The 27,512-nt window shown below is 43.1% G+C and overlaps 1 protein-coding gene across 2 annotated transcripts; it reads left to right on the top strand.

Annotated features, from left to right (window-relative positions):
• The first annotated feature begins 1,837 nt into the window (after positions 1–1,837).
• Positions 1,838–27,087, top strand: SMIM14 (small integral membrane protein 14). 2 transcript variants are annotated; one of them, XM_018564639.1, is made up of 6 exons: positions 1,838–2,026; positions 7,445–7,456; positions 15,282–15,381; positions 18,878–18,926; positions 25,357–25,508; positions 26,997–27,087. In XM_018564639.1, the coding sequence occupies exons 3-6, from the start codon at positions 15,307–15,309 to the stop codon at positions 27,033–27,035; spliced, it is 315 nt and encodes a 104-aa protein (XP_018420141.1). In that variant the 5' UTR covers positions 1,838–2,026; positions 7,445–7,456; positions 15,282–15,306; the 3' UTR covers positions 27,036–27,087. The 2 variants fall into 2 exon arrangements, with proteins under 2 accessions (XP_018420141.1, XP_018420132.1); XM_018564630.1 differs by lacking the exon at positions 7,445–7,456 and having other exon boundaries at positions 1,838–2,006; positions 15,280–15,381.
• The last annotated feature ends 425 nt before the right edge of the window (positions 27,088–27,512 follow it).

Raw genomic sequence — 27,512 nt, 5'->3', positions numbered from 1 at the left:
TGCATTCCTATGCTGGTTTGTTTTATTCTGACGGCAGCAGCTGTTAGAATACTACTAAACTGCAGATATCGCAAAGAAGCTATTGCTTCCTGTGCTATCTGCCATCATTTCAGTGGGGTGCCCCCCCCCCCCCCCCCCGCGGATGGGGGTGGGGGCAGAGGGCACCTCCCTGAAATGAGAAGGGCACCGCCCTGAAATTGCTTTTTTCAGGTTGGGATCCCTGTGAACACAGTGTGGGGAATTTATCAAACCTGGAGCAGACAAAATCTGGAGCAGTTGCCCATAGCAACCAATCCTCTCCTCTCTTCAGTTTGTTCAGTTAAGATTTGAAAATGAAAGAGAGAAGCTGATTGGTTACTATGCATAGCTGCTCCAGATTTTCTCTGCTCCAGTTCTGATAAATTCCCCTTTCATAGTCTAAAACGCATGGCAATGCTTAAAAATGTGTTCCTTTTCAAGCACAGCCGATGTGAACAAGGATCTGATCCATATTATAGAGGACACTTGTACTGGGACAACTTCTAAATGAATGCTAGCTACCTGTCTCTGGTTTGAATACTTTGAGGGCCCATTCACACCAGTTGCGGTGCGTTCCAGAGCAGTAGCTGCTGGAACACACAGCAATCGCACACTAAACTCCCCCCTACGTTCTGGGGTGGGAGGGGGCAATGGAACCGCAGCCACGCCCCCGGCCTATAGTGCGCTTGGACGTGTGGCAAAACATGTCCTGCGTTCCGGTCCAGTTGGAACGCAAAAAAATGCTGCATGCTCTATGGAAATGTCTGCCATGCTGATCCACTGGCTTCAGCACTTCCTGGGTCACTCAGCTGGTTAAATTAACCCTGTCACCATAGCGACATAAAGCCAGCTTGTAAGAGAACCCAATGTTTACCTTTCCAGCAGACGGGTTAACCCTTTGCTGCCAGAACTTTATCTACATTTCATGCACATTTTAGGCCTAAAGATTACTTAAAGTGTAATAATTTTCCAATGGGGACATTAGTTCTGGAGAACCACCAAGGATTGATCTCACTTTGGAGGGATTTTCTGCATGCTTGTTCTGGTTTATTGACCCTTAGACCCCGTTCACATTGAGCGATTTATCGCGCGGTAATTCCCGCAATATCGCGGCAATTTACCCCGCGATATCGCTCTCCAATGCTTCTCAATGGGGCAAAGGGTCCTGCTGTCGCGGGTCGTGTGTCGCTACAGCAGGACCCTTTTTGGAGCGGATTTAGCCACGATTCAAGCTTGCTCAATGCAAGCATTTGCGCGATATCGTGCAAAATGCAAATCGCGCGACAAACGCGCAATTTGCGAACGGGCTCTTAGGGCCCATTCACATCAATTGCGGACGGTGCGTTCCAGAGTGGTAGCTGCTGGAACGCACAGCAATCTCACACTAAACTCCCCCCTTCATGAGGGGGCGATGCATTGAAGTCAATGGCACCGCCACCACGCCCCCTGCCTGCAGTGCAATTGGACACATGGCAAAACATTGCCTGCGTTCCGGTCCAGTTTGTCTGCTGGAAAGGTAAACATTGGGTTCTCTTACAAGCTGGCTTTATGTCGCTATGGTGACAGGGTTAATTTAACCAGCTGAGTGACCCAGGAAGTGCTGAAGCCAGTGGATCAGCATGGCAGACATTTCCAGAGAGAGCCTCTAGAAGCCCACACACTGCAGTACAAGTTCCCAAACATTGAGCACACAGCAACACGTACAAACAGGGAGGGATCGTTTCTGCTCATGGCTCCTCCCCTTTGTGTGGCGTACAGCGCTCTGCCGGCTCTGGCAGCTGCTGATTGGCTAAATCTTTGTTCCTTCCCGCTTGCCCCAGTCACAGATTTCCTTGGCTTGGCGAGCAGCGTGAGCGCACTTAGGCTGGAAGGGGCGGGTGCGCCCGTGGGGGAGATCCGGGTTCTGTGCACGAGCATGACGTGTACAGTCGAATCAAAACATAGCAGGTGCCGCACAGTGGAGGCTCCTGGCTGGATCGTGCACGGAGGTGAGGGGTCCTGGTACACTACTGATAATGTACTGCTGTCCTTCTTCCCTATAGAGCCCTGTGTGTATGGCTAGGCGTTATAATAGCCTCTGTGGCATCGTATGCAGTGCTGGCCAGTTTACTTAGATCATGTATTATTATATCCTCTCCTCCTATGCTGGCTGTCATGTTGTCATACAACCGGTGGCCAGAAACCGGTATATCTCCATCTCTAGGTGTCTGATGCCTCTACAGTGCCGTGTGCAGCTGTTTGTGCTTTCCGCCTGTCCTTTGTTGCAGCTGTCATTCCTTCTGATTGTGTTCTGGTCATTACAGCCCAGGGGCTCAGTTCACTCCGCTAACACACCAGGAAGAGGAGACTTCTTTTCAGTGGAGTCCAATCAGAATTAAAAGTTAGTCACATGACTAAAATAAAGATACTTCAGTATCATTCACACTGCCAGTGATGTACATGCGTTTATAGGACTAAGGCCTCATTCACACACAACGCAAGCAAAATTGTATATTGCGTATATACGCGCGCTATATGCAACCCCAGAATGCATCACTCGTAATGGAATTTTTAATGTACGCGCGTATAGACGCAGAAATACGCTGCCCGGACGCATCTGTTCCATTCTGTTTTTGCGCATATTTACGCTACGCAAATATACGGCTCTATACGCGGCTGTGTGTATGGAGCCATTTATTTGCATAGGTTGCATATGGTACAATACGCACGTACGTGCGGCAGTGTGAATGAGGCCTAAATGCATGTAATGATTTTAAAACCCATGTCCGGAGGCAAAAACCCAACTCTGCCCCTGCACTGCAAGAGTTAAAGGTTTGTTCAGTATCGGGTGAAGAAGTTTTACTTACCTGATCCCCTGCTGAACAAAACGTGAACAACCACGGACAGTGTCAGCCTATCGTTGATTTCGACAGGCTTCATGTCTGCTGCTGATCGGAAACATGGGGTCGTACCTGCTGCAGGAATATGCAGTTTTGGTCGGTGTTTGGCAGTGGGGGGCAACTCCGGTCCTCCAGCTGTTGTGGAACTGCAAGTCCTGGGATGCATTGCAAGACTGACAGCTAAAGAGATGACTCCCAGAGGCAGATTCATGATGAGATTTGTATTTGAAGCACAGCTGGAGGGCCAGAGTTGCCCACCCCTTGGTGTATGGTCATGCATGACCACGTGAATGAACTCTAAATTGTATAATTTACCTGTGTTTATGTGCATTTAGTTTGGCTGTGTTTTAGAGAAAATTGAATTGTGTGTGTCCAGGGGGCAGGTTAGATACCCTGAATACATGTAAATGCATGTACAGTTAAAACGCAGGAGGAAAATGATCTGGGATGTATAAATTGTGCATACTACTACTTGGATCATTTCTTCTGCGTCAAAGAAAACCAAATGCGGGAGGCTCACCTGAATGTTGCCTTAACCTTGTGCCAAAGCTTTGTGAATTGAGCCTTTTGTGTGTTAAGCTGGCCATACACCTATAGATTATCTGTAGATTTTCTATGGCCAGATGGAAAAAGTGCAACAGATTCCTCCATCTACACTAAACTGTGTGGATGGAGGAATCTCCCACTGGGCCAAGCTTCAGTATCTTGCTAGTCAGCCCCGCTGGCTTTCTCAATACCTGAACAATCTGATTGGCTGCAGGCATTGTTCAGGTATTTTGAGAGCCAGCGGGGCCGACTAGCAAGATACTGAAGCTTGACCCAGTGGCAGATTCCTCCATCCACACAGTTAAGAGTAGATGGAGGAATCCGTTGCACTTTTTCCATCTGACTATAGAAACTCTGCAGATAATCCATATAAATCCTGTATAATAATAATCTATAGGTGTGTGGCCAGTTTAAAATGTTTCCAAAACTGCTTGACTTTTGCCTTATTCTTATTAATATCGTTCTTTGTGCATTATGTAGATTTTATATGTATTCAGCTTTAACATATGGAAAGTTACATGCAATCCGTGTATGTTCACACGTACACCAACCTGCTAGTATTTATATTGTGCCCACATATTGCATTAAAGTAGATGTAAACCCCAACCGAATGGCACTAAGTTTGCTGAAGTACTGTGTATCATAAACAATTGCCATTTCATTTTAAATAAAACCCTTCCTATTCCCGCTGCTGATCTCCTGTAGCCACTTCTACATACACTCCAGCGATGACTACGTGGCATTTCACATCGCAGGTTTTACTGATGCTGACAGCGATGAACTATGGCTGCATAATGTGTGTTAAAACAGCCACTCGTTGTCTCCATCAATAGCCCATTTGACAACGCAGGAGGACAATCGGAAGACATGGACAGAGCGTTGTCACTCTATAACAGGAAGTGTCTGAACAAGGGCCTCCATGGCTGGATCACCAGGTATCATTTTTAGGAAGGTTGCAGATTTACAAATATTGAAAATGACTTTAGAAATGACCTGATGTGCTTATAGGAGATTTTAATGATTGAGCTTACATCTGCTATGACATATGGAAAAGTGTGCTAAATGTCCTGTAGGTAAGAGGTGATAACTGTCTTCACATATACACTAAGCTGTTAATTTTCTTTCCTGTATCAATATAGTGGCCACACATTGCCTTGTGCATTACAGGATACAGACATCAGCCTTTGCTCCTGAAGGGACTTGCAATCCAATGTATTTAAGGCACTTTTACACATTCCTGCTAATGTGTGACGACAGAAAGGACAGTTGTCACCATACTGGTGTCACTTTAACAAGCATGGCATTATTCGTATTAGTAACTGTTTACAATAAATAGGACTTTTAAAGGAGAACTATGGGGTTAAGGCTTTTCCCAAACTAGCGTCCTCCCGTCACCCTAAGCTCAGTATACTGAGACGCCGCAGCTGAAGCGGATCCCGGCAATTATGTCTGGATCCGCCCAGCTGCGTGACTGACAGCTGGCTCTGCCCATCTAGAGGGAGAGCCAGCTGCACCCTCCCCCGTCCGTTCTGCCAGTCAGCGCAGGCGGATCGGGGAGGGGGGAATCCAGCCCCGCCCCTGTCACAGCAGAGAGCCGTGACAGGATCGAGAGGTGAGCGAACGCCGGTATGTGTTCGCTCACCTCCCGATCTACTGAGCCCACCTGTGACAGTCTCATTGTCACAGGTCGGCTAGAACTATGAGGTGAGTGAAAAGCACTCGCCTCATAGTTCTCCTTTTTAACTCCTGACAGCTGCAGGGGCAGGCCGATGGGCTTGGAGAATTGCCCCTGGAAATATTTGTCACATAGTGACAGTATTAGAAGTGACCAGAAGACAACAACATGGCAACTGTTAGACTTTCAGTAGGACAATAGAGGCGGTTCTTAAAGGAGCTGTAAAGTGCCAACATATACTATCGGCATTGTAATAGGAAATACATGGTATAGTGCAGAGCAGCACAGTCCAGGTCACTATCTGCATGGAGTTTGCATGTTCTCCCTGTGCTTTCCTCCAGATACTCCAGTTTCCCTTTTACACTCCAAAGACATGCTGGAAGGTTAATTGGCTCCGGTCTAAATTGGCCCTCGTATGTGTGCATGTGAGATAGGGACCTTAGATTGTGAGCTCCATTGAGGGCAGGGACTGATGTGAATGTGCATGTAGAGTGCTGTGTAAATTGTTGGCACTATATAAAATACCAATAATAATAATAATAGTTTTTTATGATAATGCAATCAAAGCTAGTTAAAAAAAAAAAATATTCTGCTCTAAGGGCTTGTTCACTCCAAATGCAGACCAGATCTGCATGAGTTTCTGTACATGCAGTGCAGTGTTTTTTGCCGCGTTCGGGGCCATTTTTGCAATGGGCTTTCAGTGCGTTCCAGTGTGTTTGCATGCGTTCCAGAGCAGGTAAAATAGGGCTTGCTGCTGTTTTCTTTACATGCTCTGGAACCGAACGCTGCGTTGTGAACTAGAGCCCAAAATACCATTTGAATACATTGGACGCAGTTTTGAACCGGTCTGTAACTGCTCTGCTCCTGGAACGCGCTTGGTGTTTCTAAAGGAATCTCCAAGAATAGAATTATAAGAGCAGCCATTGCTGAATTTCTTTTGAAAGTTGCCCTTCCTTGCTCATTATTTAGTGAGGCTTTCACCCAAGAACAATCATGAGCATGTTTGGTATCTCAACACGTACATACACATGCTTTTTTCAGGTCCATGACTCACCAGGCAATGAAGGATAGAGATGACAACCATTGCATTTGATCGTCATGACCACCCTAAGCGTGTTTTTACCAAAGGCTTTTTGTTATTCTGAAACTGAATTTGGAAATCCTGCTTAGCAGTGTCTTGTTTAATGGGGAGAGTACAGAAGAGATCTGTATGATGGAACAGATGTTTTTTCCCCTCTTTGGATGATGGTTGTGTCTTGGCAGGATCAGGATCGTCTTCCCTTTTGTGTAATGATGAAGCGGAGCCAAAACCTTTCTTTCCATTATTGTCAAGCAGCTGCTCTTTGGGTAAAGCAAAAATGATTTTATAGATAGTTTGAAGTTGGACCTTTGAAACCGTTGTGTGTGTTATTTTGTGAAGGGTGCATCTGAAATGGACTATCTGAAAAGTGTGTGTGTGTGTGTGTGTGTGTGTGTGTGTGTGTGTGTGTGTGTATATCAATACGCAAGATGACTGTTGGGGGAACTTTGGTGGTCACCTTGCACAGTCTTCTGCCAGTTGGATGGTTTGTCTCAGAAAAGTTCTATATCCAAGATGCCTGGAGCTCTCCAAGCCATCCAAAATATTTTTGCTGGCATGCTACACTGTCCGCAAAATTCCATTGCTTTTGTATTTTGACTTCTTCACCTTCATCTATAATTTACATATTGTAGTGCAAATGTAGCGCCCCCCCCCCTGACCCCCAGAGGCCTGAGGTGGACCCCCAAAGGGCAGGGAGGGCTGACATTTCACTCTCAGAGGCAGATCCTTAGCCAGCGAGGGGACATAAGATCAACAAAGTGGGCGCCAGTCACTTTAAGGACTTTTTAGAATGCTTTATTGAGAACAGGCAAACTGGGAGAGAGGGTATAAGGCTTCAGACATCCATGGCAAAAACAAACAGGCTCACCGATCCTTTCAGGCTTCCACAGTGCAGAAAATACTTCAGTACAACAGGCTGACACTGTGCAGTAGAACAACAGCTGAATAGGGATGTGCATGAGATCTTCCCTGGGAGAGACACCAGACTTGTTCCTGAGGTCCATATCCGCTCCTGGTACCTCCAACAGTCATAGGGCTCCTCTGGTTCTCCTCGCAGACAGTTGCAAGATCCCACCTGAGTCAACATGTGGCCTCCTTCAAGCTTGAGGCCTAGTCAGCTTCTCCAACCTTGTACATGCTACCCCCTCGGTCGTGGACTGAACCAGAGCACATGCCAATCCCTGAGTATTTATGCACTAACCAGCATGCACCCCTAGCCATTAAACTCCTATTGGCTGTGGCACAGACACTCCTGATGTTCCCCTATTAACTGCCCCACTCTGTAGCAGGGTCACACCCCACTCAGGTAGGTGCATTCAGTATCAGAATACCTCGAATAAATCGGATAATGTCAAACTACAAATCAGCCATACTGATTACAGTGCTAGCAACACTAACAGGGCTATGCACTAAACGGTGAAGAGTTAGGAGAAGGGAACAATCTAGGCCAACATAGCTGATTTGGAAACATTCTTCAATTCTGCTCACTTTCCAGTTCAACTATGTTGTCCTAGATTGGTCACTTCTCCTGCCTTCTCCAAACTCTTAGTGAATAACCCTGTACATTTTTGTAGTCACTCCACTTAGTGCTTGTTCACTCCAATTGCGGGGGCGTTCCAGAGCGGTAGTTGCTGGAACGCACCGCGATTGCTCACAAAACCTCCCCCTGCGGGAGGGGGCGTGGCGGTGTGACCATGCACCTAGGACATGTGACCTTGCACATCATCTCAAAGGAGGAAAATGCCTTTCTCTGAGATTTCCTAGCAATGCTCTGCTGATGATGAGACAATCCCAGTGTGCATTGCTTTGCCAAACTGAAATAGTTTTGCCCTTTCAAAGCCGGAAGTGAATGTTCTGCAGGTGTAAGTATTTCACAATCCCAGCATTTTACACCTGACATGTCTGTTATTATTATTCATCATGCATAGAGGGATGCATTGGTAGAATTAGATTTTTGAGCGTGAAGGTCCGTTTTAATGACCGGAAAGACGAGGCTTTCTGTGATTAAAAAGACAACAACTTTACAGAACAACTTTAATATAACCCGATTTATTATTTAAAAGGGCATCAATCTGATCATTAAAAAAGAACTACCTTGCCGCATCCTATATTTGGCTTTAAAAAGTCAAATGGAAGGTTTATTTATCCATCTAACAACGTTTTCAGTTTGACAAGAAAGTAGTTGTGAATGTTGCAGAATCGTTTGAAGTACCTAAAATCTAACCCAAATAAGAATATTCCCTTTTCTGGTGTACGGAAACATCTGGCTGAACTTTCTTTTTGTCTGATTGAAAGTGGTAGTTGAAATATGGTCAGCCGTCATCATCGTCGCCTCTCCATGCAAATAGCCTGCATGGCACATTGACTTATGCAAGAGGAAAGAGGAAATATAATTAATGGTTTACATAACTTTGCCTAACCATAAATCCATAGGGCAAATGTATTTTTGCTTGTGTGGTTGTGAACAAATTTCTTTATACTGTCAGGTGTGTTTGGTAAACTAAAGGAAGCTAGTCAATAACAAAGCTCCATTAAAAACGAATATTACTGCTGAACATATGGACAAAGTTCTGATCTTTTTGCCCAGTGCTCATGCCACCTATGCTTCTCTGGGTATGTTGAACTCCGAGCAACATTTTTTAAATTAACCCTTGCAGTGGAGCAGTTAAAAGAGAACTATGGGGTAAGTGGTTTTACCCCATAGTTCTCTTTAGGGTCACTGGATGACATAAACTAGCGTCCACCCGTGACCCAACGCTCAGTATATTGCGAGCTACAGCTCGCGGTATACTGAGACTGGCACAGTCAAGACAGATCCCAACATTACTGTCGAGATCCACCCAGCTGCGTGAGTGACAGCGGGCTCTGCCTATCTAGACAGTCACGGCTCTCTGCAGGGAGATGATTGAGCGACGGTATGTGTTCGCTCACTTCCCGATCTATTGAGCCGACATGGGAGAATCATTGTCACAGGTCGGCTCGAACTATGAGGATGAGTTATTTTCACTCGCCTCATAGTTCTCCTTTTTAACTGCTTGTGTTCATCTAGGGACTAAAATTCCCGGAGTTGTTCTTTAAACTGACTTTTGTAATTTCTCAAAACACATATTCACAGTGGAAGTCCATTGATAAATAGCACTACTCCTAATCATCACTCGCAGATAATTTATTAGCTTGGTTGGTGTACATCAATCAAAACATCTGTTAGACTGTATTTTTCCAATAATACCAATGATGGCCACACAGGCTCTCACAGTTGACACTGCCAACAGGGGCGACGGGGGATTAAACTTGACTCTGAGAGGTGTAGAGGCTCTGTATAGAGCCTGGGCCATCCCTGTGCACCATCTACAATCTACAAAGACCTTTGATGGAGTCTCATTATGGAAACTTTGGCTGTCAGTCAACTTGTTAGGTGGAGAGGAGGGGCATGGCATGCCCAGGGCAGTGGGTGCATCTAAGGACACACACAGCCACTTACGGGCAGGGCTGGGAATGAGCACGCACGGGTGCCTCCACAGCAGCCGCTTAGCTGATGGTGGCACCCGTGGAGCGGGCAGGAGGATTAACTATGCGGGGACCCGCTAGAAAATGGGGAACTGAACATTTTTAATTAAAACAACAAAGGATTTTTTTTTTTATAAGTACGGGCATCCTATTTGACAAAAAAAAAAAATCATTAAGCTTTAATATCACTTTAACAATTAATGGGCTTCCCATACGATGGAATAGATAATCTTTTATACATCCGTGGATCAGCCTGGAGAGATTAAGCTGTGCATTTATAAACAATTCAGCGCGATTCATCCTGCAAAATTGCATGTGCAACTGGAGGCAAATACAAAAGTTATTAGTATATTTTCCTTTTAGGTTGAAATATCTGATTATGACCACTAGATGGCGCAGAGGAGCATATGAATTCTTTAATTACCAGTGCTCATCAGCTCCATCTAGTGGCCATCATGCACTATTTTGCTGGTGTGACATTTTACCAGGAAAGAAAATGTTTTCTGGATTGTGAGAAGTCTGGATTGTGAAATCCAACGATGCCTAATAGGTTGGATAGGCTGGATAGGCTGGATTGTGAAATCCAACGATGCCTAATAGGTTGGACTTGATGGACTAATGTCTTTATTCAACCTCAAATACTATGAAACTCTGGCGGTTGTGCTCGGAAAGTGGGAACTGCATTTTTAAGGATTATTGTAATAAAAGTACAGTTATCCTTTAAGTAAATTGTTTGATTGTAGCACATCTGTAGTGTGTTAGAATGCATTAGTAGCTCACTGTTTTGTTTTTCTTATGCTTTGCATTGAACTTTAAGATTTTGTGTAGCAAAGCTTGAAAATCCAAAGTATGTCAAATATCCCATGAGAAACATGGATGGAGCGCCATTTCATATACTGTAATTTGCAGTCTTGGTAATGGCGTCTTTCTGAGAAGTATACTTCTGGCAGGGAGAACAGCTGTGAGGTGTGCCTCTCCTCTTCATTGCTGGAAGTTAGTCATATGAGTTGACAATAATCCTTGGCCAGTTGGTTGTTTGTATAATGCAGTGAGCGGTTCATCCACGTATCCATTCCTCATTGGGAGAGCTTGTTCTATCTTCTCAAGCGTTTCCTTGTAAACGTTCTAGTGCAATTGAGGGATCGTCTTAAAGGAAACATGTCATTTAGTTTTATACAATACAAAGTAACAAAGCCATTCTATAGCATGGGGCATTCTCTTCACTGAACTGCCCAACTCACTCATGTGACATTGGAGACTTCTTAAAAACCCGCCCATAATGAGTATGGGGCATCTTATTGTGCCCGCTGTCTACAAGCAATGTTCCTTTTTATCAGTTGGTGACCGACTACTATTTTTGCGATTCGACTGCCCTGGAACACAGGGCATTGTGTACCATGCGTCCGGTGCGGGCGGGAGGTGTATCTCCGTGCTATTGAAATGAATGGCTCAGCCATGCCCCCTTCCCCCCCAGAAAGCAGGGCAATCCAGTGCGTTCATGGCATCGAACCGTGCTGTGAACGCATTGGATGGTTTGAACGGGCCCTAAAAGACATATCACTACTTGCACATAAGCAAGTTTTACACAAGCTGCTTGAAAGATTGTGGTAAAAAGTACCTTGTTGTTGTTAATAATATAATCATTATTAATAATAATATATATATTTTTTTCTCTCACTGATTTTCAGATCTCTCCCTCTGCATCTCTGTGTGCCTCCGTTAACCACTTCTGTACCGGCATGTTACACCCCCTTCATTAGCAGGCCATTTGTTTTCCGTTTTCAGCGCTGTGCGAGTTTGGCTGAGAATTCCTCCGTCACACAACAGTGTAACAAAATTAGTTTTATATCAGTTTGGGACAAATAGAACTTTCTTTTACTGGTATTTCATTTTTATTTTTTTTTGCTATATAAAGTTAAAAAAAAAAAAAGGCCAAAAAAAAAAAAATTGCCGGCTCCTCCTTACTTTTGTTTATAAATCATAGCAAAAATGTCAGGACAATATGAAAATCCCAAAATGACCCTTTTTTGGAATGTAGACACTCCAAGGTAATCTGATATTAATATTTTTTTTTTTGGCCCCAATTTTCATGCTGGTATTCAGTGGGTTAAAACATGGAGCTTGGTATTGGTGCACAAGAAGCAATAAATTGACAGGTCATAGACTGAGGGAGTAGGCGGCGAAGGGTGAATGTACAGAATTGTAGAAATGTCACCAGCACACCAGTCCTATTAAGATAGCAAAAGCTTCATTTATTGAAGTTTTTTGTCATATGACCAAACAAGCGCTTTCGGGACCGCGCAGGGTCCCTTCATCAGGCTTTAGCCGAAAGCGCTTGTTTGGTCATATGACAAAAAACTTCAATAAATGAAGCTTTTGCTATCTTAATAGGACTGGTGTGCTGGTGACATTTCTACAATTTTGCTGACATTCGCGGCGCCATCCGCGGTCACTGCGAGCACCCCCCACTACAAGGAACATATCGGTAAGGAGTGCGACAAGGAGAGTACTCATTGGGTGAATGTACAGGCCACATGCAGTGGGAGGATGGAGATGAAGGGATTAATGTACAGATGTGCAGGATAAGGGAGGTGGAAGGGTTAATAGTAGGAGAGGGAGGTTTAAAGGAGAACGAGGAGGGCTAGGGCTTTTCCCCATAGTTCTCGGAAGGGTAACGGGAGGACGCAAACTAGCGTCCTTCCGTCACCCAAAGCTGAAACGGATCCCACTGGGCCAAGCTTCAGTATCTTGTTAGTCAGCCCACCTGGCTCTCAAAATCCCTGAACAATGCCTGCATCCAATCGGATTGTTCCGGTATTTTGAGAGAAAGTGGGGCCGACCAACAAGATACTGACGCTTGGCCCAGTTGGAGATTCCTCCATCCACACAGTTTAGCGTAGTTGGAGGAATCTGTTGCACTTTTTCTATCTGAGCATAAAAAATCTGCAGGTGACCTATAGGTGCATGGCCAGCCTAACTTTTTGGGAATTTCTCTAGTTGTAATCAATGGAGCTGGCTCCTAAAAAACAAACCAACATCCTGCTGGTTTCTGGATTGGACAGACTGGCTTCTGAATTCCATATGTATGCGCCTCCTGAATAGAACGTTTTGTTGCTGCTGCTTTTGTCCCTGGTAAGGCGATTTCTGCTCACTTCCTGCACTTTCACTTTATGGTTATTGTCCGAAATGCAAGATCCAGACAGCAGTAAGAGCCCAACATTTTTCTTACCTGTTCTCAATCCATCCAAAACTAAGGAAGGTTTTTTTGCTGGAATTAAAACTAAACCTGCATAGATGACCGTTTTTCTTCAATTCTCACAGTTGTGTCACTCATGTGAGTTTTAACACTAATAAAGGTGTCTACCACTAGGGGGTACTCGTACACCAGCATTCGTGCTGTACTCCTACAGAAACCTGCCGAGATCAGCGTTTCTCAACCTTCCTTTTTTTTTTCTGTCACAGCACCCTTTCAAAGTATGCAAAATCGCGTGGCACCCTATAGATTTTAAAGAGGGACTCCATACAAAAACATACACTGTCAACCTGCACACCAGGAGCTCCTCTTTCACATGAGGAGCCCTCCCATTACATCATAAGTCCCTTTTCGCTTCAAAGCTCCCTTTTTTACATCAAAGTACCACTAACACAACATTTTCAGGAGGCACACGAGTGTCACAGCACCTTGGTTGAGATTCGTATAGCAGAGGTGTTTCGATCTCAAGAACGTAACAGTTCTGTCTCTAATTTCAAGCTGGAAAGGTTCCAGTATGCAAACATGAAGAATGCTGTAGTTTGTCTGTGCCTGTCCTGTATGACGATCAGGGACCGATGGAACAGAATGTAAAAACAATGCGTAAATTGTCAGCTCGATATAAATGCCTGGAAGCAAGTAAACGTCCTAACGTTGCCTTTAATTAAATGACAACTACACTAAAAAAGTTGTCCTTTTAAAGCAGGACTCCAGGCAAAAGTGTTATTAACCCTTGCAGTGGAGCTAACCCTGCACGGGTTCAGTGCTGTTTTTTGTCTAGGTGTGATTAATGCACGATACCGCACAACGCACCTCCCGTGCGATCACAGTGCGGAAGGTGTGTTGCATGCCATTCATTTGAATGACACCCCATACGCACCTTCCGCCCAGAGTGCGGCGCGTTCATTCGCAGTGTGGGTGGGAGGTGCATATGGGGTGCCATTCAAATGAATGGCACGCAATGCACCTCCCACACTGTTTCACACGGAAGGTGCATTGTGTGGAATCGTGCGATTAACGCACGTAGGTGGTGTTAACGGGCCCTTTCACATGAGTGCACCCCACCTTTAAAACACTTGCCTCCACCTTGGTCAACCATCATCACTGTGTGGCTCTGGCCAGCACTGCACAGCCTTTGAAAACAAAACATCCCAGCTGGGTCCTTTCCTGCTGGACTCTCCTATAAGAATGAATGGGGCAGCGGCAGATATGCACTGTTGGAATACAACCCAGCCAGAACATATCTATCTATATCTATATCTCGTGTTTCCCCGAAAATGTCTTACCGAGCTGGGGGAGGACGAGGTCCCGAAAGGCGGCGTGCTGTTGCCGTTCCCGGTGTCGAAGTTGGCGGAGGATATGCCGCTTCCATCCGGCTGGCGTGTAGGCGGGGCGGGAGCTGCGGCCGGCTGGCGTGTGAGCGGGAGCTGCGGCCGGTCTTTACATTTTAAAAATAGTGTAGCTACCCCGAAAGTAAGACCTAGCTCTATCTTCAGGGATAAGACCTACCACCGAACTAGGTCTTATTTTCTGGGTAGGTCTAATATTATCCCTGAAGATAGCGCTAGGTCTTACTTTCGGGGAAAGTTTGTTTAAAAAACCCCCCCCCTTTTTTTTTTTTTTTTTAGTTGAGAATGGGCTTTTAGTGCATTCCAGAGCAGGTAAAATAGGGCTTGCTGCATTTTTTTTACATGCTCCGGAACTGGACGCAGCGGTGTGAACTGGAGCCCAAAATACCATTGGAATACATTGGACGCAGTTTTGATCCGGACTGTAACTGCTCTGCTCCTGGAACGCGCTTGGTGTGAACAACGCCTAAGTGTATATAAAGCCAAAATGCAACTTTTAAGCTGAATTTAGATGTAAAATTTTTTTTTTTCAGAACATTCATTTAATTTTTTTCATAATTAATTTGGTCAAATTGAGAATTTTTTTGACCATAGTGATGATAAAAGAGTGGGATGAAAGGTTTTTTTTCTGAATTCTAACATGTGTGGTTTACATTGAAGAAGCTCCGTTCTTTCCAAAATCAAATGTTAAAATGAAATGAAACTTTGAACGACATTCTACAAGTCTCTGATGGTGTTCTCATGAGATTTTTCATATGAACGTTGAGCGTATAATTGTATGGCAAGCTTTAGAGAATGTGGCATGGTTAGAACCCCTGTCAGGTTTGTATTTTGTCTTTGCTCCAAGTTGGGAGAGTCACCCTCTGGTCACCATGACCGCTATGGGAACTCTCTTGTTACAATGACTGTTTGTTTTTATTTCATTCGGTGTGTTTCTCATTCATGACCGGAAACTGTGTTTTTCCTTTCCTTAGATCTCTGTAGATATATGAACAGTGAACATGGCGGAGGGCAATTTTGATCCCTGTGAATGTATCTGCTCCCATAACTATGCAATGCGAAGACTGATTTATCTGGTAAGTGTTTCCTACACTGATGCTATTGGCGGCATGTATTTCCTACAGCTTCATACAGTATATATGTTATAATGTGCGTGTTTCTACTCCTTCAGACTATTTGATTGCTTTAGGCTTCCTGCACTAGCAGGCTACTGGCCCAATGCCTAGGCATTAGTCACATGGCGGCTTAAAGGGGAGCAGCAGTGTTCAAGTATAGCTGCCGACTGGGGAGCTTGGCCTGAACATCAACTTCCAGCAAGGTCATTAGTCACATATCCTGTATGCATGTTGTTGTCTTTTTGTACTTTTCAGAGAACATTCACTTATTCTTTTTTTTGGCCTCCTGCGGGGAGAAGGCACATAGAAGAGCAGCAAGAAGATTCTACCAGAGGGTCTGAAGATTGCTGCATGTTGCAGCAGTCGGATTCAGGGTACTTTTCGGCACAGGAGTGTGGTGGGGGTCATGTTAAGGCCCCGTTCACACCAGGGCGTTTTGCCGCTCGTTTTTTTAACATGCAGAAGCGCATGCAAAAATCCCATGTATTCTTATAGGGGCTGAATCACGCATAAAAATAGGCCTGTTGTTTACAATGGTCCTTGAGCTTCTTTTGTGGTACTTATCAACTCGTTTTGCTCAATAGACTTCAATGGAAAAGCGCCGATCAGCACTTTTAGCAGCTGAGACAGCTTTTCATTGGACAACCGAAAACACGCCTTAAAACGCTCTTGCATATGAACAGAAAACGCCTGTGAAACGTGCTGCAATGCGTGAAAAAAGCCCTGAAACTATGTCACCCTGGTGTGAATGGGGTCTAAGTGTATCTAAAGCCAAAACGTTTTTTGTAGAATGGGTTATAACCCCTCAACCTTCTATTTGTTCTAGTGACCATAGTCACCAGGACTGGAAGTTAGTGAAAATCCTATTTTACAGTTGCCACTGGAACAGAAATAGCGGGGAAACTTCCAATGTGGATAATCACTCACTTTTGGGGAAATTTCCTCTCCGTTCCTGTTGTGTCTACAAAACAGGAAGTAAAGGGAAATCTTCCCAATGGAACACAAATGGCAAAAAATGCCTCCCTGCTAACCTACATCCAAAATTAAGTAAAAATGGTTTGGCTGCACATACGTACACTTTAAGGGGGGGCAGCTAGCCAAAAAGAATGACCCGTACTTTCTCTGAAAGCCCAGTTATCCTTCAAAGTAGAGCTCCAGGTTCCCTGCGTTGTAAAACAGAGTTGCTTATTGAGTATAGCAGACATTCAGAGGTCGGCTAGTATTTTCCTCACTGAATACTAGGTGTTCTCTGATTGAATGGGGGGGGGGGGGGGATGTGCTATGACACGACACGACATTGCTGTGGCTGCTGCAGCCAGGGATTTTATACATTTTGTTTTTTACATTTTGCCAAGTTCTATGTTCTAGTTCTAAGCAATAAGTAAACGTACCTTTTTATTTAGATGACTGCTCTGAACCAGCCACTTTCTTCTGGATTGGGACATGATGTCTATTGGGCACTAGCAAACGCCATTGTCCGAGGCTTCTTCGGGGTGGGGGGATATAGACATAGGACTGATCAGTACACATTGTCCGTTCACTATTTGTTTTCTTCCCTAATAAGCCTGTGCCTGCAATGTGACTGTCCCACCTCTTTTCCATAGGTGGGACAGTAATCATTTGTCAATTAAAAATTGTAAAATTAGAGGCCTAAAGGTCGTCTCTAAGTAAACACTCATTGAAGCAATAAATATGTGAGAGGAAAAAACTCTTTACTTGCGTGTGCTTCTTCTTATTAGACACACAATATGGAGGAGCAATGATCTGTAATGATGGTTTTGTAGCAGGTAACGGGGCCTGTCTTGGGTTATGGTCTTTCTGTGTGAATTCCAGCTGGCAAACTAGTTATTACAAACAATACAGTTCCGTTCAGCAGTGAACCCTCCACATCAGCAGTTACCTTGAGACGCTGGTAGCAGAAGTATGTTTTGTAAAGCTGCCATAGACTGGTAGATTTTCATATGAACGTTCATACAAAAAAAAATCTCATCAGAACATTCAATCATGCCATCAGAGGCTTGACGAATGCTGTTTTACAATTTTGTTTCATTTTAACATTTGATCTTGAAATGAACGGCGTTTCTCAAAGAAAATCCACGTTCACTGTTCATTTTATTTTCTCAAATAAACAAAATTCCACTATCCTGCTCCTTTTTATGTATTTATCGTTATCACTACGGTCAAAAACCATCCTCAATTTGGCCCCATTATGGCCCAGTTCACATCTGAGCGATCCAAGAATGTCTGGTGATCGCGGAACTGCACACAAATGCAAACCACGCTCGTGGCGCCGTTCATTTCTAATGGCACCCCAATCGCGGCTAGCAATCTGTGCAGTTTTGGGCCACGTTTCCACAGGTGGAATTGCGCACAAACACGGCCAAACAAAACCCGGGGTCTCTCCGTGCACAAAAAGGTGCAAGAGCCTTTTGGCCGTAGTTGCCACGTGGAAATGGCCCCATTAATTTTAATGGCCAGTAGAAAGGCATCATGGCACACTCGCAAGTCAGCATGTAAAAAAACTTGTCTCACCACTAAGGTTAATAACAGAGGTTTGGATACACGTCTTCTGCAGAAATGTGATTAATTTTAATGGGGCCCCGAGGCACACAACAGCGTGCGGACGCATGGTTCAGGGACACCTGGTCCCGAGCCGCCCACATGTGGACCAAGCCTAACTATTCTAAAACTGGACAAGCTTTCCAAAAATTGTGTGTGTTTTTTTGTTTGTGTGGTTTTTTTTTGTTTGTTTTTTATGAAAAAAACATGTACTGGTGTATGGGCAGCTTTACGTGACCTTGTACTGTGGGTATGGATGTGATCCTGGTTTTCAGAGTAGCTCCACTCCTATACTAGAGCCTCTAGGAAAGTTATTTTGCCCCATGTTAGAACCTTCTTATGAGCTGGCAATGAAATAAGCATCCAAGTCAAGAGATGATACAAGCGTTAAAGGAGAACTATGGGGTTAAGACTTTTCCCCATAGTTCTCCTTAGGGTAATGGGAGGACACAAACTAGCATCCTCCCGTCACCCTAGGCTCAGTATACCGCCAGCTGTAGCTCGCGGTATACTGAGACGCCGCAGTATACTGCTAGCTGCTGCTCGCGGTATACTGAGACACCGCAGCTGAAGCGGATCCCGACAATTGTGCCGGGATCCGCCCAGCTGCGTGACTGACAGCGGGCTCTGCCTATCCAGAGGCAGAGCCAGCTGTACCCTCCCCCGTCCGTTCCGCCAGTCAGCGCTGGCGGAGCGGGGAATCTAGCCCCGCCCCTGTCACGGCAGAGAGCCGTGACAGGATCGAGAGGTGAGCGAACGCCGGTATGTGTTCACTCACATCCTGATCTACTGAGCCGACCTGTGACAGTCTCATAGTTCTCCTCATAGTTCTCCTTTAACAAATGAAATCACAAAGCTTCTGTAGTAACTTCTTACTATAAATCTTTTCTTTTTACAGCTCAGGCAGTCTCAGTCTTACTGCACAGACACAGAATGCCTTCAAGAATGTGAGTATACGTGTTTTCGAATGTTTGTTTTTTATTACTGTTTCATAGCACTATTGTATTCTGTAGCACTTTCCAGAATACATTCAGCCTATCAAATCATTTCTTACCCCCTGTTCAAGGTAAAGCAGAGCAAAGCAGAAGATTTCGCAAATTCAGTCAGATTTAGTAAATTTTGTTAGTCAGCATTCATCTGAACGTAAATCTTTTTTAAGGTGTGCTCAGGAACGTCAGACTTTTCCTATGAAGTAACCAAACTAGCTATTCCTGTTTTTAAGCAGAAGGTGCACCTTTTTTATTCGTAATACCATTCACATAGCTCTGAGAAGGCAGATTGGTAAATCAATCTTACTTGTGTGTTAACTTCTCACCACTTAAGGTTTTATTGCTGGGTTCTTGTAGCTAGCGGGACCCCAAAACCCGGCAATTTTATACATTTTATTTCAGATTTGCGGCCATAATAATTATTAATATTAGTTTATTGATGCTGTAGTGCATTTTTCATTTTTTTTTTTATAAGCACTCTGCTTTCAAAGCATCTGTAAGGTATTTTGTTGACGTGGATATTTTAATACCATTTTTTACCTATCCGTTTCCCTTGTCAGACATATAGGCATAACCGGACCACCCTTATGGTGAAATGTTTTCACAGTGCTGCAAAGCACTTGTTGAACTTGGCTCAGCCAAGGTAACCATTTTAAAAAGATGATGAAGCGGGAGAGCAAAAGAATAGGCTTCCAGTCCCAGCCTATGGAGTGGTGACATGAGTGAGAATCCTGTGTGATCACCTGTTCCATCGGCCATCCATGTAGACCCCCACCTACAGTTAAGAGAATGTCATGTTCTTGGGCATAAAAGAGAAGAATAGATGAGTAAATCTGTTTACTATGGAAGATAATTTTGCACATCCTTACAACAGCAGCAAAGCATAGCTCGATTTGAATATATTCCAGGACTGTTATGAAAAATCTTGCCTGCTGAATGTAGGTAACAAGGTCCTGATTAGCACATTGCACCCCACTTCTCGTGAATTATATTGCTGGTAGAAGATGGGGATTAGCCATACAGTGCCGTGTATTCTATTTGAAAGAATAGCGCAGTTGATAGAATTCTTATTGCTCATCAATGTGCACCAGAAGGGAATATCGATTTAAAGCCTCCACCTTTGCTTTAAATGATTGACTGCTTGGGTAAACAGATACAATATTTCCATTTATAGTGAATAGTAGACATGGGGTGTTGGCATGGGTAAGGACATTCTGATGTGCTGATTAATGATAAGAAGTGTGTGTGTGAGGTATTTGATGAGTTATGCTGTCTGTTTCTGTGATGTATTCTCCTTGTTGGTCATTGTTCATGACGGTGCTGACGTACACATTGTTCTGGTTACACATTTTGTGTTGGCAGGTGTGTTTTTTTGCAATGTAGGAGTGTACGGATTTATGTGAACTTTGCTGTGTCTGTGTCAATCTGTATTAAATGCCTGTAAAATGCCTAAGGCAAGACGATCCAAGTGCAGCACTTCAGGCATTCAACAGGTTTCTCCACCAAGCTTTAGACTCTTTGGCCTGGTTCACACTTAGGAGTTTTTGATCAGTTGGAAAAGCACTTTTAAATGCTCAATACAATAAATCCCATGATTTTTCAATGGCCCTGGTTCACACCTGAGCAGAAAAACGCAAGCCGGAAAAAGCCAAACGCCGAAAATGTATATGAGCTTCTTTGGGCAGTTAAAAGCGCGTTTTTGTCCTATAGACTTCAATGGAAATGGCCAAAAACACGCGGCAGAAGCATGTTGCACGTTTTCGTTTAAATATGTGTTCTTCCATTGCCTGCAATGTTTCATGAGCTGTCAGTCAAAACGTGCGTCCTCATGTACGCGTGTATAAACGTGTAAATAACCGCATGCTGCTCACGCACGTACAAACGCACAAAAACGGTGCCACCTAGGTGTGAATCAGGCCTTCCTTATGTGTTAAAATAGCTGAAAGCTAGATTTCTATATCTCTGGAGACATAGACAAAACTCTCTTTTTGGTATGACAGTCAATCACAAAATGGTAATGAAATTCATCATGAAAATGGTGGTCAAGGGAAAGGTTGCATCTGTTTCCAAGACACCTTAGATAAAATATAGAGACATTTAGTAGTGGAATTCCTTGAGTTCATTAGAATACATATTGTACATTGAATGATCACTTATTGTTTCCTTGTCAAACAGACAGATCTGTGTAACTGATAACAATGTCCTTCCAGTCTCTGCCATGTTTTCTGTTTAGGATATAAATGATGATAGTGGTGTAGGACTTTTACAATTGGGTATGGCTAGGGCTGCACCTAATGATCATTTTCATAATCGATAAGTTGGCCCATTAATCATAAAAATAATAGGATAAAAAAATTAGCATCCTTAATTTAAAATAAAATACACAAATGCAGTGTTACAAACAAATTTTACTTAAGAATAAAACGGCATGCACAGATTTTTTATTTTTTGTTGCAATCGCACTGCACTGGAGCACACGGCACGTTCCATTGCAGGCAATCATACTGTGGGTGGGAGGCACGTTTGGGGTGCCATTGAAATGAATGGCACTGCAACGCACCTCCCACAGCAGAATTTGTCAGGCCGAAACCAAAAATGACTTATTTTTTTCCCCACTTTTTTTTTTTAATAATTGTATTGTAAGCACATGGCGCTTGAATAGCTTCAGCCCGGGCATGACAGCTGCCAGTGGCAAGATTCTGCAGATGGCAGCTGAATGTAAATACAGCAGGCAGTGGGCTGGTGCAATAGCCAGCCTGCTATTGGCCATTTCAAATTGCAATAGCCAATAGCAGACTAGCCATTGCACCCCCCCACACCTTGTCTACATTTAGTAGTGGAATTCCTTGAGTTCATTAGAATACATATTGTACATTGAATGATCACTTATTGTTTCCTTGTCAAACAGACAGATCTGTGTAACTGATAACAATGTCCTTCCAGTCTCTGCCATGTTTTCTGTTTAGGATATAAATGATGATAGTGGTGTAGGACTTTTACAATTGGGTATGGCTAGGGCTGCACCTAATGATCATTTTCATAATCGATAAGTTGGCCCATTAATCATAAAAATAATAGGATAAAAAAATTAGCATCCTTAATTTAAAATAAAATACACAAATGCAGTGTTACAAACAAATTTTACTTAAGAATAAAACGGCATGCACAGATTTTTTATTTTTTGTTGCAATCGCACTGCACTGGAGCACACGGCACGTTCCATTGCAGGCAATCATACTGTGGGTGGGAGGCACGTTTGGGGTGCCATTGAAATGAATGGCACTGCAACGCACCTCCCACAGCAGAATTTGTCAGGCCGAAACCAAAAATGACTTATTTTTTTCCCCACTTTTTTTTTTTAATAATTGTATTGTAAGCACATGGCGCTTGAATAGCTTCAGCCCGGGCATGACAGCTGCCAGTGGCAAGATTCTGCAGATGGCAGCTGAATGTAAATACAGCAGGCAGTGGGCTGGTGCAATAGCCAGCCTGCTATTGGCCATTTCAAATTGCAATAGCCAATAGCAGACTAGCCATTGCACCCACCCACTGCTTGCTGTGGCCTCCTCCCAGCATGGAGGAGAGCGCTAGGGGATCCAACCAACTAATTGATGAAAAGAATAGTTGACGGCTATTCTCATCATCGATCATTATCACTTAATTGATTAGTTGGTTGCAGCCCTAGGTATTCCCTTAAGTAGAACTAATGAGCTCCATATGACATTTTTCTATGACTTTTAGGACTTTGAGTGTAAAGGATAATTACCCTAAAAAAATTTAAGACAAAGCTCATTTGGATTGAACTCGGTCTGCTTAATTTTGATTTATGTACCGTATTTTGCGGACCATAGGGCGCAGGGAGGTCCGGCGCGCCTTATGGAGCACTCGACAGACTGTAGCTTCTGACACAACTTCTATGACAGAAGCTGTGACAGAAGCTGCAGTTAGTGACCGCTGAGACAGGTGGCGCTGTGATTACAGCGCCACGGTCTCAGTGATCACACAGAGCAGACGAAGAAAGTCCGTTCTTCGTCTGCTCTATGGTGATCTCCATCGTCGCCGCTGCTCGGTTTTAATACGAGTGATCTCATTAGATCACTCGTATTAAACGAGCAGTGGCTCCTACTACTCGCCCGGCGCCCGAAACTGCATGTCTCTGGCGTCGGGATTCGCTCCATAAGACGCAGGCACATTTTCCCCCTCCTTTTGGGGGGAAAAAAGTGCGTCTTATGGAGCGAAAAATACGGTAGTTCTAAACATTTGATAACGTGTTTCACATTTTCAGCTCCTTTTGTTCTCATAGCAGGCTAACTTTTTGGCTTTTGTGTATTTTTCAGCTTTACCTCGGTCACCACCAAGAGATCTCACTTACTGGCAGTGAACAAAAATGTATTATTTAGTTAGAATATGGTCGCATTCACAAAATAATTTTTTGTTCACTACTAGTAAGTGAGATTTCTTGGCTGTGACAGAAGAAGAGCTGATAAATAAGCGGCTATATTTTTACTTGCAGAATAGGAACATACATACAGATCAAGAAAAGTGTTACTGTGCAGTGTCTGTATGCAGAGCACACAGGACAAAAAAGTGGTACTGTATAGAACTCGTACATAAAGAATAAGTACCGTATTTGCAGGCGTATAAGACGGGTTTTGAAACCTTAAAACATACGACGAGTATAGCCCAAAACCTATATTTTAACACAAAAAGTAGGGGGTCGTCTTATACGCCGGCTAATACGGTACACATATTGGGAACTGCACCTAGAACAAGAGAAGTGGTACTGAATAGAACAAGAGCATATACTGAGAACTACACTTAAACCAAAAGAAGTCGCACTATGTAGCGGCAGTGCATACAAAAGAGGACGAGACCCACGCCATGTAGTGAATATTCCTCAAAATTTACAGTTGGTGCCAAACTTTTGAGGTCTTTCTAGTTGTTTAAAAAAAAAAGAAGAAATTCCTGCCACCTCCTGGATTGGACAAATTGGCTCCTGTAGAAAAGTCTGCACATTTCAGTCCTTGAGTAAATAATTTTACAATCCCTTTTTGACATGGGCTGGACCCTCCCTACCCCTGGGACCTCAAAGCAGCAGAAAATAGGACAAACAGAAGCGACTTTGCAAAAGCTGACAGCCTCCCATAATGTCAAGCCATTTCAGCCTGCTATGACACTTTAGTGCCACTCCACCCTTTACATTGTCACATATTGCTTTTGTTGCTTTCTTTGTTTTTTCTTTCAATTTTGTCCATGCTTCTTTATTTGTGACCAGGCTATTGATTTACCCATAGCTCATGTGCAATTCATTTGTTGTTGGATAAACTTTTCCTTACTGGCAAAGTCCAGGTCTCTGTACTTGTACAACATGTGCCTCAATCTGTAGTTTTGCCAGTTCTTTTTTTTTTGGTTTCTTTTTAACTTTACATAACACTGAAAACATAATTCCGCATACACACGATGAACAAGCTTTATTTTTTTTGTTTGTCACCGTGCTATACTTAATACACTGCAGACTCAATCACCAATATTAAAGGCCAAAGACTGACCAGAAAAACTACTATTTTATCATAATTCGTACACTTTTTAGACCCTGTTGCCAGTTGTATGAGCAGTGGCAAGGCACATTGGCTCTGAGGTGGACTGTCAGGATGCAGACTTGTTGCTTGGACTTGTGCGCTCTGATGTTTGCTGGGAGCCACTGTCACTCACCACACCAGGGCTAGGCAATAGGGACATGCCACCTAAACTGACTACTGGACAGGTCTGTATCTAATCACAGCAAGCCCAGGGGTGCAAACTGACCACTCCAGCATGGATCTGTTTCCATGCGATCCATGGCAGAATCATCAGGTATTTATCAGCACCAAACGAAATAAAAACATTAAAGACTACATTTACCAAGGCCCATGTTAAAAAAAAAACAAAACAAAAAAACAACACGTATATCTAAACTTCTTTTTTTGGGTAAAATATTGCTTGCGATGATTTTTTTTTTAACAATAATATTTATTGAAACTTAACAGCATAACAACAAAAATAATATAACAGAACAAATAAGAGTGTAACAAAAAAACATCCATTGTGCATACAACACTTTCCACATCAAAAGAAGCCAACAGTCTAGTAGTGAACATCTCCAAAACGGCTTTGGGGGATGAGGATGATGATGATTTTAGTGAAAAAATATTCTATATCTGTATAGGTCCACTTTTTTAAAAAGTATTTTTGTTTTCTTACTTTTCTCCTATTTACTACAGAAATGAAAAAAGCTTAAATAATAGTTTATACCTTATTTACTTTTACCTGCTTAACAAAGGAAATATACCGGTTACTGAAGTGGGGAGTTCAGATACAACTTTTATGATTGGTTTCCTTTCCTCACCAGTGCCTGGACCCAATCCTTCTTCTAATGATGGTGGCTTTAACATCGCCATGATTGTCATGGCCTGGCTGGTCATTGGCTTTACTCTATACCTGCTTAGACCCAGGAGTCTCCGAGGAGCCAGGGCATCTGGAAAGCCAACTAGCCCACATAACGTGAGTGCTGTACTTCATCTCAATTGCTCTCATTTCTCTTTACTGCACCACTCTTACTACACTAAGCTGTAGTGGACTAAGTAAATATGTAATTGTAAGGAAAATTATGCCGAAACTATTTTTTAAACTTGAGCAATTATTTACATTAAATAGTTGTGGGGTTCATCCGTTTGAATCTGTATTCTTGATTTTATTTTTACACTGTATGAATAAAGACTTCCATCCTACAACATTTGTTCATGGAGTTGCTGTTTTTATATTGCTCTATAATTGGCTATAGCTGTACTACTGTTGCTTCCCTTTAATCTTATGTGTTTACAGAAAATTCGTCTTGGACCTATCTAAGCATGCTTGGATTTCTCTTGTGAGAATTCAGCCAATTCCCCATTCATACTTTCATGCTGCCAGATATTTTATTCATACAGCTGGCACTAATGGCTATCTAAATACCTCAACAGAGACTGCATCTAATTGGATGCAGTCGCTGTTGGGGCAACCATTTTTAAACTGGCTCCTTCCATTATTATTTTAAATCTAAGTTTATCGAGTTGGGTGGTGTTGACAGGGCCACCCATGGCACCAATTTATTTACACAGTGTTGTGCTGTTCTTGTGCCTGGAGGTTGTTCCATAGTGCCCCCTTTGCTATTCTCTGCTGCAAACTTCCATTGACAATCCAATCTAAGAAGACAACTTTTTGATTTGTGGTAAGGGTGATGAGTGCATGTTCTGCTCTGTGGGATCACAACTGCATTCTACTTTACTATTTAGCCTGTAAGCTCTGCTCAATACGGAGTGCTCAGGTATAAGAATTAACTGTGCATTTTGGACACATCAATAACTTCAACTCTGCCCAAGTTGCATAAAAAAATCCAGTAAGTGAAATTGCAATTCCATTCCTACTGGTCTTTATAGCATGAGAGTAGATGCAATTGACTTGCTGCACTAGTGTACTGCTTAGTAGACACTCCTCACCATTCAATTGAAAAAAAGCACTTACACCAATGTGAGGATTGGGTATTCAGAGTGCATGGCGGACCAACTCACAAGAAATAATGTCCATTTTTGCACAGGCCCTTTAACTCCTTCATCAGTTCGGCACATGCACTCACCATTCTGGAGTGGTATAAAGTGATGGAAGTAGTAAATGGTCAGTCTAGTATTAGAAGGGTAATATAGGATGAACCATTCCTGTAACTCTCTCCTTCTCCTCCCTTTTTACTTACATCTTTGAGACTCCTAGTATAATCCTTTACCTGCACTAGGTGTGTAAAAGTCAGGCTTTATGCATAGGAGTGTCTAAAGAAAAAAACAGTAATTGTTGACCATGGCATCCATTGAAATGATTCCTTTCATGTTTTTATTTCAGTATGCGTATATGAAAGGAATAATCAGATTACCCTGTTATACTTTTAGTGAACTTCTCAGTATAATTGTATTTATAGTAATAAGAATAACCCATCAACATTGTATCCTCTTTTATCTGCAGGATCCTAGAAATGAACCTCCAGCCCCTCCAGTAGACTAGCACCTCCAGGGGCTTCCAAACTGCAACAGTTTTGCACGACCAAATGAAACCAGAATGGCCAGACTACTCTATAATGGTTGACTATTCTCTTTCCTTTCACGGATACCGGCAATGGTGTTACCGGTATCAAACAATTGCAATCTTGAGATGCCAAACACATCTGGAATCCTTCCTCCTCTTTCTTTTTTTTTTTTTTTTACTAGAACTGGTTCTTTCCTGTTCTTATGACTTTATTTCTTTGCAAACCGAAGCATATTACCATACTGTATCGCTCTTGTATTGCATATACCTTTTTTACTGGACTTTTCAGCCTTATTATATGCCTTCAGACTCTCTACTCAATACATTTCATCGCTCTTTGCACAATAGCAAATTGTATATTTACATGTGTCTACTGTAATGTGAACATGTCACCTTTTAAAAGTAATTACATATGGAGCTGGGTATTATTCACATTTAAAGAGATCACAACAAACA

Source organism: Nanorana parkeri, unplaced genomic scaffold (genome assembly GCF_000935625.1).
Source record: "Nanorana parkeri isolate BGI_ZX_2015 unplaced genomic scaffold, ASM93562v1 scaffold24, whole genome shotgun sequence".
In the NCBI taxonomy this organism is placed as follows: Eukaryota; Metazoa; Chordata; class Amphibia; order Anura; family Dicroglossidae; genus Nanorana; species Nanorana parkeri.
The sequence above is the reverse complement of the archived record's forward strand: the minus strand, read 5'-3'. Positions and strand labels throughout refer to the sequence as shown.